The 12,619-nt window shown below is 64.0% G+C and overlaps 2 protein-coding genes across 2 annotated transcripts in view; one reads left to right on the top strand and one right to left on the bottom strand.

The window, feature by feature from the left end:
• CORO7 (coronin 7) overlaps positions 1 to 12,619 on the bottom strand; it is a 35,309-nt gene that overhangs the window by 5,567 nt on the left and 17,123 nt on the right. The window lies entirely within an intron of this gene.
• VASN (vasorin) lies at positions 1,074 to 8,188 on the top strand. The gene is made up of 2 exons (XM_057372411.1): positions 1,074 to 1,181; positions 5,626 to 8,188. The coding sequence occupies exons 1-2, from the start codon at positions 1,078 to 1,080 to the stop codon at positions 7,643 to 7,645; spliced, it is 2,124 nt and encodes a 707-aa protein (XP_057228394.1). The 5' UTR covers positions 1,074 to 1,077; the 3' UTR covers positions 7,646 to 8,188.

A 12,619-nucleotide genomic window follows, 5' to 3' on the forward strand; every position in this document is an offset into this window, starting at 1 on the left:
ATAGGCAGCGCTGTTCTGCAGCTCTGGGCACAGCTCTGTGGTCAAAGGGTCATGGGGACAGCCCTGTGAGGGCCACCCACTATCCCCCTGTCCCCCAGTACATGGTGGCAGGAGCTCTGGRGATGCCAGGGGCATGGAGGGACTGGGATCCCAGGGCACTGGGGCTCATCGGTGCCAGACTCCCTGGTTACCCTGGACACACTGGATATCGGGGTTCCTGGAGGTGCCAAGGACACCCAGCCTTTGTTATTACCAGGGCTGCCAGGGGTCCCATGGGYGCTGGGGATATGAGGGACATAACTATAGCTGCATCTACCCCTGTACCTGTGTGTACACACATCAGGGGTGCTGCGGTCCCAGGGACCCCAGCCCCAGGGACGCTGAAGGTCCTGGGGGGCCCTGGAGGATTTGGAGAGTCTGGAAGCTTCCAAAGGTTCTGTGGGTCCTGGGGATCCCTGTGACTCTGGGGGTCCAGAAGTCCTGGAGGTTTCATGGGAGTCCCTGGGGATCCTGAAGAACCCTGTGACTCCGGGGAGCCCTGGGGTCCCATGAGCTCCCAAGGAGTCCCAGTGGTCCCTGTGACTCAGGAGGCTCCTGAAATTTCAAAGTGACTCTGGGATGTCTTGGGGGTGCTGGTGGCCCGGAGGTCCTGAGTGCTCTGATGGTCCCTGTGACTCTGAGCTCCCACATGTCCTGGGTGTCCCAGGGGTCCCTGTGACTCCAAGCTTCTGGAGGTCCTAAAGGTGCGGGGGGGCCCTTTTACACAGAGGTCTCAGATGTCGTGGGTGTCCCAGGGGTCCCTGTCACTCAGAGATTCTGGATGTCCTGAGGATTCCTGTGACTATAAGGTCCCGGAGGTCCTGGGGGTCCCAGGGGACCCTGTGACTCAGAGGTCCTGAATGTCCCGGGGGTCCCTGTGGCTCGGGGGGTCCCGGGGGTCCCTGCGGTGTCGCCCCCATCGGGCCCCAGGTGCGCGGGGGGCGGGGCCTCCATGGCTGCCGTGCCCCGCCCCTCCCCCTCAGTGCTCTCAGCCAATCAACGCCCGGCGGGAGGGAAGGCCCCGCCCCCGCGGTTTAAATGCCGCCCCCCTTGTCCGGCGCCGCCAGAGAGGGGAGCGCTCGCCCGGCCGTCGCTGTGCTCCTGCTATGGACTGACCCGCCCGCCCCGCACCGCCCGCCACGGTGAGTCCCGCGGCCGCCACACTGCCCGACCCTCCGCACGGCTACCGGGGCTCGTGAGGCGGCGGCCACACGAGGGAGTGGGCTCTGCCGGGCATCTGCGGACTCAGGGGGGTGGGGGGGCCCAGGGGGCCCTGGTGGGCCTGGGCCGAGGCGTGGGACACCCAGTGTGGCCTGGGCACCCACGGTGATGCGGCGTCACCGGGGCCTCAGGCGAGGGTCGGCGAACCGTGCTSTCTGCGAGGCCTCGGCTGAGCCAGGGGCACCCGGCTGGCCCCTGCTCTGGGCTGGTGGCAGGGCCTCGGCTGGGCTGGGGGCATGGCACTGCGATGAGCTGGGCCAAGGGTGCAGAGAGGGYGCTTGGTCCCCTGGCCCTGCCTATGTCTGTTCTGCCGTGGGATGCACTGAGATCTGCCCCAGGGATCTTGGCCGGGGGCTGCATCCATCATTGCCAAGGGGAGGGATACGTTTGGGGCTAACGTGGAACATGGCTCCGTCCAGCATGGCTGGGTGGCAGTGAAGCACTCTGCCAGCAGAAGGGCTCCAGGACACATGGGACCAGCATGGTCTTGGGCCCATCCCATTCTCTCTGTGTCCCAGCAGACGTGGTGGCTGGYTGTCCTGCTGGGGTCACGCAGAGGTGGGAGCTGCTGGCAGCAGTGTCCACCACCACCACCACCACCCTCCTCAGTGGAGGGCTTTGTTGGGGTGGGGTTTGGCTGCCCTCATTTTGTGTGTTCTCAGGGGCTGGTGTCCCGGGTCACTGACCACTGTGGAGCCAAGCGGGTCCCCAGGCGGTGCTGACAAGGGTTTCCCTCTGGCTGGCGCAGAGGGCTGGGTGCCAGCAGGGCCATYGGCCAGCCTGGCTGCCGGCTGGCAGGGATACCCCACTGCTTCTCCTGCCGCCAGCTCCCCATGTGCTTCATCGTCACCCAGTGTGTGTTGGGAGGGTGCTGGCGCCTGTCACCCTCTGGGGTGTGACATTGGGCCACCATGGGGTAAATGTCCCTTTCCACACCTGGCTCCCTCCCAGGCTGGCAACTTGCACAGGAGCCAGCAGAGATGCTCCTGTTCTGAGACTCCTCTTCCCAACCAAAACCTCCTAGTAATGTCCCCCCAATACACATACTCTTGCCAGYGTGCCCCACGCCCACAGGTCTCATCCTGCTGGGACTGGGGCAGCCAGACTGCCCTGACCCAGCTGTGCCGCTGCCCACACGGCGCTGGGCAGTGCCGCCATCAGGGATGACACTAATTACTGTTTTCCCCCGCACCACACCAAGGCCGCCTGGCCTCGCCGGTGGCCCTGACGCAAGCGCTGCCTGCCCGGCTGGCTCTGCCGGCGGGACGCGGCACGAGGAAGCGCTCGGGGACAGCCGCGGCCGCCCCAGTCACTCCGGAGGAATCTGCCCGTGCCGCCCGGGCCACGCGTGGCACCATCGCCGGCCTCCTCCCACCCTCCGCCGGCGTTCCGGCTCCTCCCGAGGCGGTTTGGCTGCCGGCAAAGCGGCTCTGCTGGTTTTTCTCCTTGCCAGCACCTGAGATGGGGAGCGCGGCCGGGTCAAAGGGGCAGGAGCGGGATGGAGGGGCTGCCGAGTGCTCCGGGGAATGCAATAACCAGGCCTGCATTCCTGCGGGGCTGCTGCGGAAACTTTAATTAAATAGGGAGGGGAGAGGGAGGAGGTAGGAGCTGCGTCGGCACAGGGTGGGTTGAAGGGGAGGAGGATTAAGGGCTTAATCCTGCATCCCCCAGGCTGGCTCTCGGGAGGGGGCACGTGCTGACATCGGCTTGTTTTGAGGAGTGTAAGGGAGGGGAGCAGCATCTGCATCCCGTCTGGCAAAGGCGCCGTGTCCTTCCCTGTCACTGCACAGTGCAGGGCCCCCGTTCTTCCTGCTCTGGTGCCACCAGCCGAGGTGGCAGCCCACGGGCCAGTAACAACACTGGCTTTGTTTGKCTGCACTTGCCGGTGCGGGAAAGGACATCCCGGCTGTGCTGCTTCCGTGAGGTCCCCAAGGAGCTGGGAAAGGCAGGGACTCTCCAGATCCTCCAGCCTGTCCTGCACAGGTGTCACCTTGCAGCGCGGGGACCTGCCTGTCCTTAAAAACGGGGCGGGTGCAAAGCAGGGCATGCCCTGCCGAGTCACCGACCTGGGCAGGCAGCGGGTGGCTCAGCCTGGGGGGCTGCAGGCACRGGAGGAGGGGAGACTGCACTCCCACCCCAGCAGGCTGGCAGGGAAAGGCTGAGCCGGGACTGGGGGAATCTGAGCCCAGATCCTCCCCGCAGCCGGAAAATATGAATAATTCGGCAAATATCTGTGGTGCAGGCGCGGGGGAGCCCAGCCAAGGCAGCAGCAGGCCGCTGGCAGGGCGGCCCCAACACCTCCAGCAGAAACGGGGCCCCCTCTCCATCCTTGGGGACCCTGCCAGGACCTGGGGAGGCTGTTCCCCTGCCCCCCCATTTCTAGGGGGTGTCATGGGCTGGGTTAACCCCTCTCTGCTTTGGAACAACATCGTGCCGGGGAGGCGGGGCGCGGGCGGGATGCTGGCGTGTGCCGGTGGAGCGGGCGATGCCGAGGGGCGGTGGCGGAGGCTGCGGGGCCGTGCCAGCCTGCCCGGCGCTCGTGGCCAGGCGCGGATGTGCGACCGTGGCCGGGCTGGCCGAACCTGCCCGGAGCGGGGAGCCTGGCAGGCGGGGAGGAAATGCCAGCGTAATTAAAGGGACGAGAGACTTGGAGTCAGCAGCTGGTTGCAGCACGGGACACGTCAGCGAAACCCGACCCTGGCATTGCAAAACCAGCCCCGGCCTCGCCAGCATCCCGCAGGCCTGGCCCCTCTCCGGCACTGCCCACTCGGGTGGGCTGGTGTGACCRTGGCACCGCTGGCATGCCGGCACCCTGCGCCCAGGCCTCTGCCACCAGCCACCACACTGTGGATGCTGGAGCCACCTTGAGGGCTGCTGGGTCTGCCCCCAGCCCCAAAAAGCACTTCAGAGTCTCCACAATGCGTTTTTGACTCTACCGGCAGCCTGGCCATGATGTGGGGTGCAGGGGGACCTGGCAGCAGCGGGGGGACTGAGCTGGGGTTGCTGGGGAGGGGATGCAGTGAYGGTGACCCCTGGGTGACAGTGACCCCTTGGATGTGGCACAGCTCCTCCCCAGTGTCAGAGGCTGACGGCACAGGTCACGTCAGGGCAGGGCTGGTCAGGCCAAGTGACTCAGGCAGYTGTGGTGACCCTGCCCAGCCGTGGGCTCACTCCACCCTCGGGTGCACCCCACCCTGGGGGGGGCCCGCTCGGGAAGAGGCAATGACAGAGCCAGCYGCAGTGTTAACCCTGTCCAACACCCCGGCAGGGGGACAAGCCCAGGTCCAGACCCTCCTGGCGCAGGATGTGATGTCCCTGCACCGCCGATGGGGCCGGAGCAGGCAGCACGTGCTGCCGTGTGACCTGCAGCCCCCCACACACGGCGGGGGCCCCTTGTGAGCCACAGGGAGGGCGTTTGCTTGGCGCTCCAACAGCTCTGATGAGGGAGGAGGTGGTAACAGATGGGGCTGGGGAAGGGTTTACCTCGTCCCCACCCAGGGACCCCCTGTCTGCCACCTCTGACCCTGAGAGGGGGTGGCAGGGGACTGTGAGTCTCTGGTCCAGCCTAGTGTCATTAAAAGGGCTGAAAAATGGGGCTGAGAGAGGAGCCCTATGGGACACAACAGTGGCTACTACATTGACCAGGGCATCCATGGGGAGCTGGGGCTGGGGTGGTTATAGCCTTGCTCACCCCAGCACATCCTCCCTCCATCTCTGCTGATCCAGTCCTCAAGGAACAGGGACAGAGCCCACAGTGCTGTGTTGAGTGCAACAGTGAGGGGAACAGCAAGGTGACCTGTGGGGACAGGAGCTGGCTGGGGGTGGAGTGTCCTCCACTCGGTGGGGACACAAATAGCTCCTCTAGCCCCWCTCTGTGGCCCAGGTCACATCTGTGTGCCCCTGTCCCCAAGAGGGATTGCTGCTGCCAGTGATAACTGGGACAGCGGCACAAGCAAAGGGTTAAGCTGAGCTCTGTGCAGGGGAGGCCGGCCAGGCTCCCACCCTTTCCCGGTGCTCTGATTCTCCGCATCCCCCGTGTTTGATTTGCACCCTGCCGAGCAGCTGGGGAGGTTGGGGCCCTTGCCTGTACTGGGGAAGATCTTGGTGCCCCACTGAAGACAGCCCCAATGCCAGTGGGACGTGTCTCATGGTAGAGCCTGGGCTGCACAAAGATACCGCATCCCCAAATCCTGGGGGTCTGGGGAGGAGGGAGCATGGAGCCAGGGTGGACCGCCCTCGTGTCGCTACACTCTTACCAGCCCTGGAGACAGAGCAGAGTTCAGATGTGCCCCACAGCCCCGCCTGTCCTGGGTACCCCACAGCAGGGCCCATCCCCTAACCCTGGCTGTGTTTGTCTCTCCGCAGAGCTGACACCATGAACCAGCTGATCCTTTGCACGCTGCTCCTCTTGGCCCAGGGGGAGCTGGCTGGGGCATGTCCAGCGGGTTGCCAGTGCCAGGACCCCGAGACCATCCTGTGTGCGGCCAGGCGGGGCCAGACGGTGCCCCAGGGGCTGCCCCCCAGCACCCTCTCCCTCTATGTCTTTGAGAACGGTATCACATCACTCAGTGAGGACAGTTTTGCAGGGCTGCCCGCCCTCCAGCTCCTGGACCTCTCGCAAAACAAGATCACCAGCATCCAGAGAAACATCTTCCAGCCCCTGACGGAGCTTGTCAACTTGGACCTGTCCTCCAACCAGCTGCAGGAGATCACCAATGAGACCTTCCATGGGCTGCGGCTGCTGGAGCGGCTCTACCTGCAGAGGAACAGGATCCAGCACATYCACGCTGCTGCCTTTGACACGCTGGAGAATCTGCTGGAACTAAAGCTGCAGAATAACCAGCTCAGGGCTGTGCCTCCCCTCGACCTGCCCAACCTCCTGCTGCTGGACATCAGCTGGAACAAGATCCCTGCCATTGCACCAGGGGCTTTCCATGCTGTCAACATTGAGTCCCTGAAGATCGCAGGGCTGGGCCTGACGAGCTTAAATGAGGAGCTGTTCCAGGTTCAAAACAACCTCCATGAGCTGGACGTCTCTGACAACCTGCTGGAGCGTGTCCCRGCTGTGCTACGGCGGCTGGGCAGCCTCACCAGGCTCAGCCTGGCCGGTAACGCCCGCATCTCCCAGCTGCCAGCCGAGGACTTCCAGAGCCTCCACAACCTCCAGGAGCTGGACATCAGCAACCTCAACATCAACACCATCCCTTGGGATTTCTCCGGCTTCTTCCCCAGGCTGCGGGCMATGACAGCTGCCGGCAACCCCTTCAACTGCATCTGCCAGATGAGCTGGCTGGTGCAGTGGGTGAACGCCAGCGGCGTGGTCCTGCGGCGCCCTGAGGAGACGCGCTGCCACTTTCCCCCCAAAAACTCAGGCAAGCTCCTACATCACCTGCAGTACGTTGACTTTGGCTGCCCCACCACCACGCCCACGCCCACCACGCCCCGCACCACCACGCTGCCACCACTTGCGCCGCTGCCCACCACCCACCGCCTGCCACCGCCCCCCAGCACCGCTGCACCTACCTCGAGGGCCAGGGACCCCCAGGGCAGCTCCACACTGGTGCCCTTCAGTGACGCCCTGGCCCCCACCAGCCCCCCAGTGCCCATCTGTCCCCCCCGCACGTGTCTGAACGGCGGCACCTGCCACTTGGGTGCCCAGAACCTCCTGGAGTGCCTGTGCCCCACGGGCTTTGCTGGGGCGTACTGTGAGGTGGAGATGAGGGGGACCACGCCAGCCCCGGGCACGCCGGCCCCACAGCCCGGCCAGGGGGTCAGCATCGCCCAGGTGGGCAGCACCTCTCTCAAAGTGGACCTGCACAACTACATCCAGTCCAAGGTGCCACTGAAGGGCATCCGCCTGAGCTACCGCAACCTGTCGGGGCCCGACAAGCGGCCGGTGATGCTGCGCTTGCCAGCCTCGCGCTCCGAGTACACGGTGCGGGCGCTGAAACCCAACTGCACCTACCGCATCTGCATTGGGGCACTGGGGGAGCTTCCCAAGGAGGAGCACTGTGCCGAGGCACAGACCCTGCCCCTCAGCCTACAGCAGCACTCCCCGGTCACCCAGAGCCAGGACCCCAACCTCGCCCTGATCCTCGTCCCCGCGCTGGCCGCTGTGCTGCTGTTGGTGGTGGTGGTCACCGCCGCCATGTACTACCGCCGGCACCGCCGGGCCAAGGCGCACGCTGGTGCTGGGGTGGATGCCGGCCCGCTGGAGCTGGAAGGGGTGAAAGCCTGCCTGGAAAATGGGGATTTGAACAGCCATGGGTGCAAGGTGCCAGAGGCAGCGATGCTTTCCGGTGGCTCTGAGTGTGAGGTGCCGCTCATGCAGTCACACTACCCCAGCAACAACAACACCCCGGGGCTCAAACCCTCCTAYTTCTGAACCCACAGGGCTGCCAGAGCAGGACACAGGAGGGCTGAGCTCCAGCAGCAGCACCTGGCCAAGTCCCTTTGGGATACAGGTTGCCAAGGAGCTGACTGAATCGAGGCAGAAACCCCTCCAATCCCACAACGTGCAATTTCCAAGAGGCTGCCATGCTTCAGGAGGAGACACAAGTTTTACTGCCCTGTGCCTTGATTTCTGTGACTTTACCTAGAAYGTGGATAGTGGAAGAGAAGAGGGGGTTAATTTGGGGGTGGGGGGGGCTTTTTTTAGCTCCTGCTAAAGAGAAAGCTGCTGTGACTCGGCTGAAGGACGCCCACGTGCTGGTAACAAGGGTCCTTTAGTGGAGCACAGCCCATGACTSGACTCCCTGGAAGCTGATGTGAGCAATATGGCCCGGCCGAGGTGCTGGGACCCTCGGGAACCCCGGGCCAAAGGAAGCGCCGAGCAGGCAAACCGGGAATTGAAGCTTTAAGAACTCAGAGAGAATATTTATACACCGTTATTTCCCATTTCTTCTGGGAAAACTTTTTTTTTTTAGTACTGGTTTGTGTACATCTCTTTTGTAAGGCAGATGAGAAGAGTGTCTTTTTGTAAAAAAAAAAGAAAAAAAAAMCCAAAATAATTAAAATAACAACAAGGAAAAGCTCTGTGCAGCCTTGWGCACCTTGGCAGGCGCTGCCCATCACAGGCAGGGGTGTGGGCAGCGCAGCATGTCCCCTGCAGAGGAGCGGGAAGGTCAGCCGTGTCCTCCCGTTGTTGTTGGCGAGCGCCGGGATGAGTCAGGGCAAGGGAGGGGGGAATTTTCCCGACTTCGGGCGTTTTTACCCTAAAGGCGCTGCCCCCCACCTCGGGTGCTGAGGACGTGTTCCCAAAACAGGCCACGGGGTTCAAATAAGTCCCTACCCTGCACATCATTCAGCCTTACTTCATCCCTCTCTGCCTGCCAGATGGCTCCGGGGCCAGCTGCGGGACAAACAGCCCAGCCCAACCTCCTGACGTCACCCGCGGCGGCACCGGGACCCCCAAATCGCCCGTGACAAGTGTCAGCCTCCGTGGCCCCCCCAGCCCGGGGGCCGCAGCCAGAGCCCCCGCTGCCCGGCCCCGGGAACAGCCGGTTTTGTGCGCTGGCCCTGGCGGGGTGGGCTGGGAGCCGAAGCTCAGCAGGTTCCCGCTGCCAAGTGGTTTCTGCTCCAACCCTCTGGTTTTAATCGTTTTCCAATCCTTTATCTTTCGGGCTGGAATTTTCCAGGTTGGGGCCCTGCCCGCCGAGGTATGTTTGATTTGGAGAGAATGAGCRCAGCGCGGGGCTGAAGCCGAGGGTCACCGCCGTGCCGCTCCGGGCCGGCCGCTCCGCCGCGGGACACGGCCCTGACCCCGCCGGCCCCGCGGTGCCGCTCGCCCGGGGCAGGGAGCGGCTCTGGATGCAATTAGGGGCGCGGGGCGTCGGCGGGGCCGTCTGGCGCAGCCCCCCGGCTCCCAGGTGGGCTTCCGGCAGGGCTGGCTCCCATTAGAGCCGGCGCAGCGGCAGGAGGGGCCCCTCGCCGGCGCGGGCAGCTCGCTGCGATGGCCACGCTCGCCCGCTCAAAGGGCCCATTGTGGTCCTCTCCCCACAGATTTTTCAAATTAACATCCCAAATTCCTCCCAAAATTGCTGCTGTGTAAATATTTTCACTGCGAGCTTTGTATATTTTCCAGCCTCGCGAGGAGGAGAGAAGAAAAGTCCCTGGCGGAGCCGCGGCCTCGCGCCGGGTGCCCCCGGTCACCGCCGCCACAGCCCCCCGAGCCCGGGCCAGCCCCGGGTGTGTCCCCGCGTCGGCACCGGCCCGTCAGGAACCCTCCAGCCTCTCCTGCCTCCTCACATCCCCCTCCTTTGCCTCCCTGGTGTGCCCTTCCCCCAATGAAGCTGATTTCCCCTCTTGCAATTAGAGCAGGAGCTTTGCAGGGCATCCCCCACATGCCGGGTGCGTGCCGGGGACTCCCTTGGCACCTCAGCTGATGCCATTGCTCTGGAGGGGTTTCCAGTGGCTCCAAACTCATGGGGCTACAGTGGAGATGCCAGAAGGGCAGAATCAAGGTGAGGGCTCAGCTTTGGCAGGTGCAACACCCCTGGGACACCCCAAGCCAAAGATTTTAGTGTGCCAGCTGCACAAGGGGGGCAGGAAGGTTCAGCTGTGGCACAGAGGTGAGTGGGACACTGCAGCCAGGGCAGGGCTTYGCCCCCACCCACACCCGTGTCTGCACCCGGGCAGCTTTGCAGTAGGTGGCAGTGCCCAAAATGGGACTGCCCAGCCCCTGTGGCTTCCTGAATCCCAGCACAAAATTCCCCTGGCCACTGCCAGCCCCGTCGCACGCCAAGAGCGGCTCTGAGCGGCACATCGTGYGGCGCTGCTAATTCCTGCTAGCTGAATCAGCGCCGGGAAGGATTGCAAAACCCCCTGAAATGGACCCAAAAAAAATCCCTCTCGCTGTGCAATCCAGCGGGGCCGGTAAGCGAGAACCCCGGCCAGAGCCACCGGCAGGATGGGGGCTCGGCGGGGAGCCACAACGGGAGGAGCCATTGGCTTCACCGGGGCAAATCCTGCCTGCACCCTGACGTGGCAAGGCTGGAGGGCTCCGGTCTCCAAAAAAATCACCCCTTGCCCCTGGCATGGCCCCACGGAAACTGAAGTTAGGTCCCCCAGGTCCCCCAGGTCCCCATGTCTGGAGCAGAGCCCCAAGGGGTCATGCCTCRGTGCCAGGGGTCTGGATGCCCACTCTCTGGGGGAGGGCAGGTGTGTGCCCATCACACAGCCCCCAGTGCTGCCAGGAAGAACTTTGGAGCTCATCAGCTTCCTGGAAAGCTGCAGAGGCCAGGGAGCACCGTCTGGCCATCGAGGCCATGGCCCATCTGGGAGTGATTCTGGCGCTGCCATCCCGCCCCAGCACTGGGCTATTTTTACCCAGTGGAATTACAGGACAGGCGACATGGGCTGGGTGGTTGCCCCGCCTTGACCCTTTCATGTGGCTGGCCAGRAGCCCCATGGGGATGGGTCCCACTGGGGTGACACCTGGTGGGGTGGGGTGGCCTCTCCCCTTCCTTGTGTCTGAGGGTGGCAGCTAATCCAGGGCAGGAAAAACCCCTTGCCCACTGATGGCAAGCACATGTCAACCCAGGCGCCTCTGGGATTGGCAAGGGGACTGGGACAGGGACGAGGACAGGAATGGACCTGTCCTGCTCGGGGCTCTTCCTTCCAGGGTGGGTGTTGTCAGAGACTCCCAAAACACCCACCACAACCCAAAAGGGCTGCTAAGCTCCAGGAAAAAGCAGTGCAGAGGGTGCCAGGCGGGATGGGACCAGGACCAGCCCCTGAGGTCCCATTGCAGCTGGTGCCTGACAAGGGGTGGCAGGGTGACAGTGGGGACGTGTGCCTCAGTGGGGTCAGGTGCCCTGRTGCACAGGAGGGCCGGAGCTGGGAGATGCCAGGACTGCAAGCCTGACCCCAGGAGCTGGTTCAGCCACAGGCTTCCACTGGGGCAGGGGCAGGGGTTGGGTTTTAGGGGCTGAGCCCCCCTGGGCAGTGTCCTAAGGAACCACCTGGCCCCTCCATGTCCTGCTCCAGCGCTGRGGGAGCCAAACAGCCCCAAATCCCTTCACAGACATCCTGCTGTGCCAACTCCCTCCTGCAGGCAGTCCCAGGCTCCAGCACCTCACGGTTCTGTCAGACTTTGCATTGTGAAGGGTGGTGGGGATCAGCTGTCCCCATCCCTCAGCCCCACCACCATCCTGCCCTGCAGGGATATGCCCACTGTTGGCACRTGCCATGGGGACACGGCTCCCTGGGGCCTCAGCTGTCCCGGGCACCTCATCCCTACCGTCCCAGCCATAGCCCTGAGCTGGCGCAGCACCCCCAGCCTCCCWGGAGACATTTTCAGGACACCAAAAGATGCGGTGACACAAGGAAGCCGCTGTTCTCCTGTCACCATGGCGGTGACAGCACCGTCCCCAGGCAGTGCTGTGCCGGCCGCCGGGCGCGCGGCTGCGGGGTCTGGTCGGTGACCCCGAGTCGGAGCCGGTAACCCAACCCCACCAGTGCTGGTTACAATTTAGGGCAACAATAACCTATTGAGGCCCCTTCCTGGCTCCTGCCCCGCTGCTCCTTGATCTAATTAAAGGGGGCCAAGGGGGACAAAACCYGAGCCGAAGGAACAGCGGGTACCTGGGGGCGGCACATTGAGGACCAGGACGCAGAGAGGGGCTGGGGCCACCCGCACCTCTCATCTCCTGTTCCCTCAGGGTCTGAGCATGGCCAGGGTTGGCTCCTGAGCGCAGCCCTGGCACACTAGGGGTGCTTTGCAAATGAGGTTTGTGTGGTCAGAAATATCTCACYGGCTCAGGATTTGGGAAGGAGAACCCCCAAAAGGCACAGGCTGATGTGAGGGTGCACGGGGCTGGTGCCTCCCACTGTCTGCCCTCTTCCCCAGGGATGCTGGAGAGGGGCACAASCAGCCCGAAGGGTTTGGTGTGGCTGTGGGTATTGGGATGAGCACACTGGGGTGACCCCACCTCGGGGCACGCCATGGCCCTGCTTTGGGGTGTCACAGGGACGCGTGGTGCCGGCTCGGCGCGCGCGGTGGGGATGCGGTGGCGATGCGGACTCCCCTTCCTGCCGGCCTGGCGTCAGTAATGAATGGTATGAGTTTCCTGCCCGCCCACTGATTGCTTCCTCAAAGAGCCTCAACGAGCTGCTGCTGCTGCTGCTGCAGCTCCCCACGCCCTGCTCACAGCACGGCTGTCACCACTGCCCTGCCCGATGCATCTCCGTGCCCCCGCCGGGCACCCACAGCCACCGTGGAGATCCTCAGCCAGCCCCACTACTGCTCCTTCATCCCCTGAGGACTGAGTCCCTGTCCCCCMGTTCTAAGCCTGACCCAAGCAGTGCTTCCAAGGGCACCTGGTGACCCCTAGACCATCCACCCCGTGCCCTTGTCGCG

The sequence above is a fragment of the Malurus melanocephalus genome, unplaced genomic scaffold (assembly GCF_030028575.1).
Source record: "Malurus melanocephalus ecotype Western Australia unplaced genomic scaffold, MMel_1.1 scaffold_170, whole genome shotgun sequence".
Classification (NCBI taxonomy): Eukaryota; Metazoa; Chordata; class Aves; order Passeriformes; family Maluridae; genus Malurus; species Malurus melanocephalus.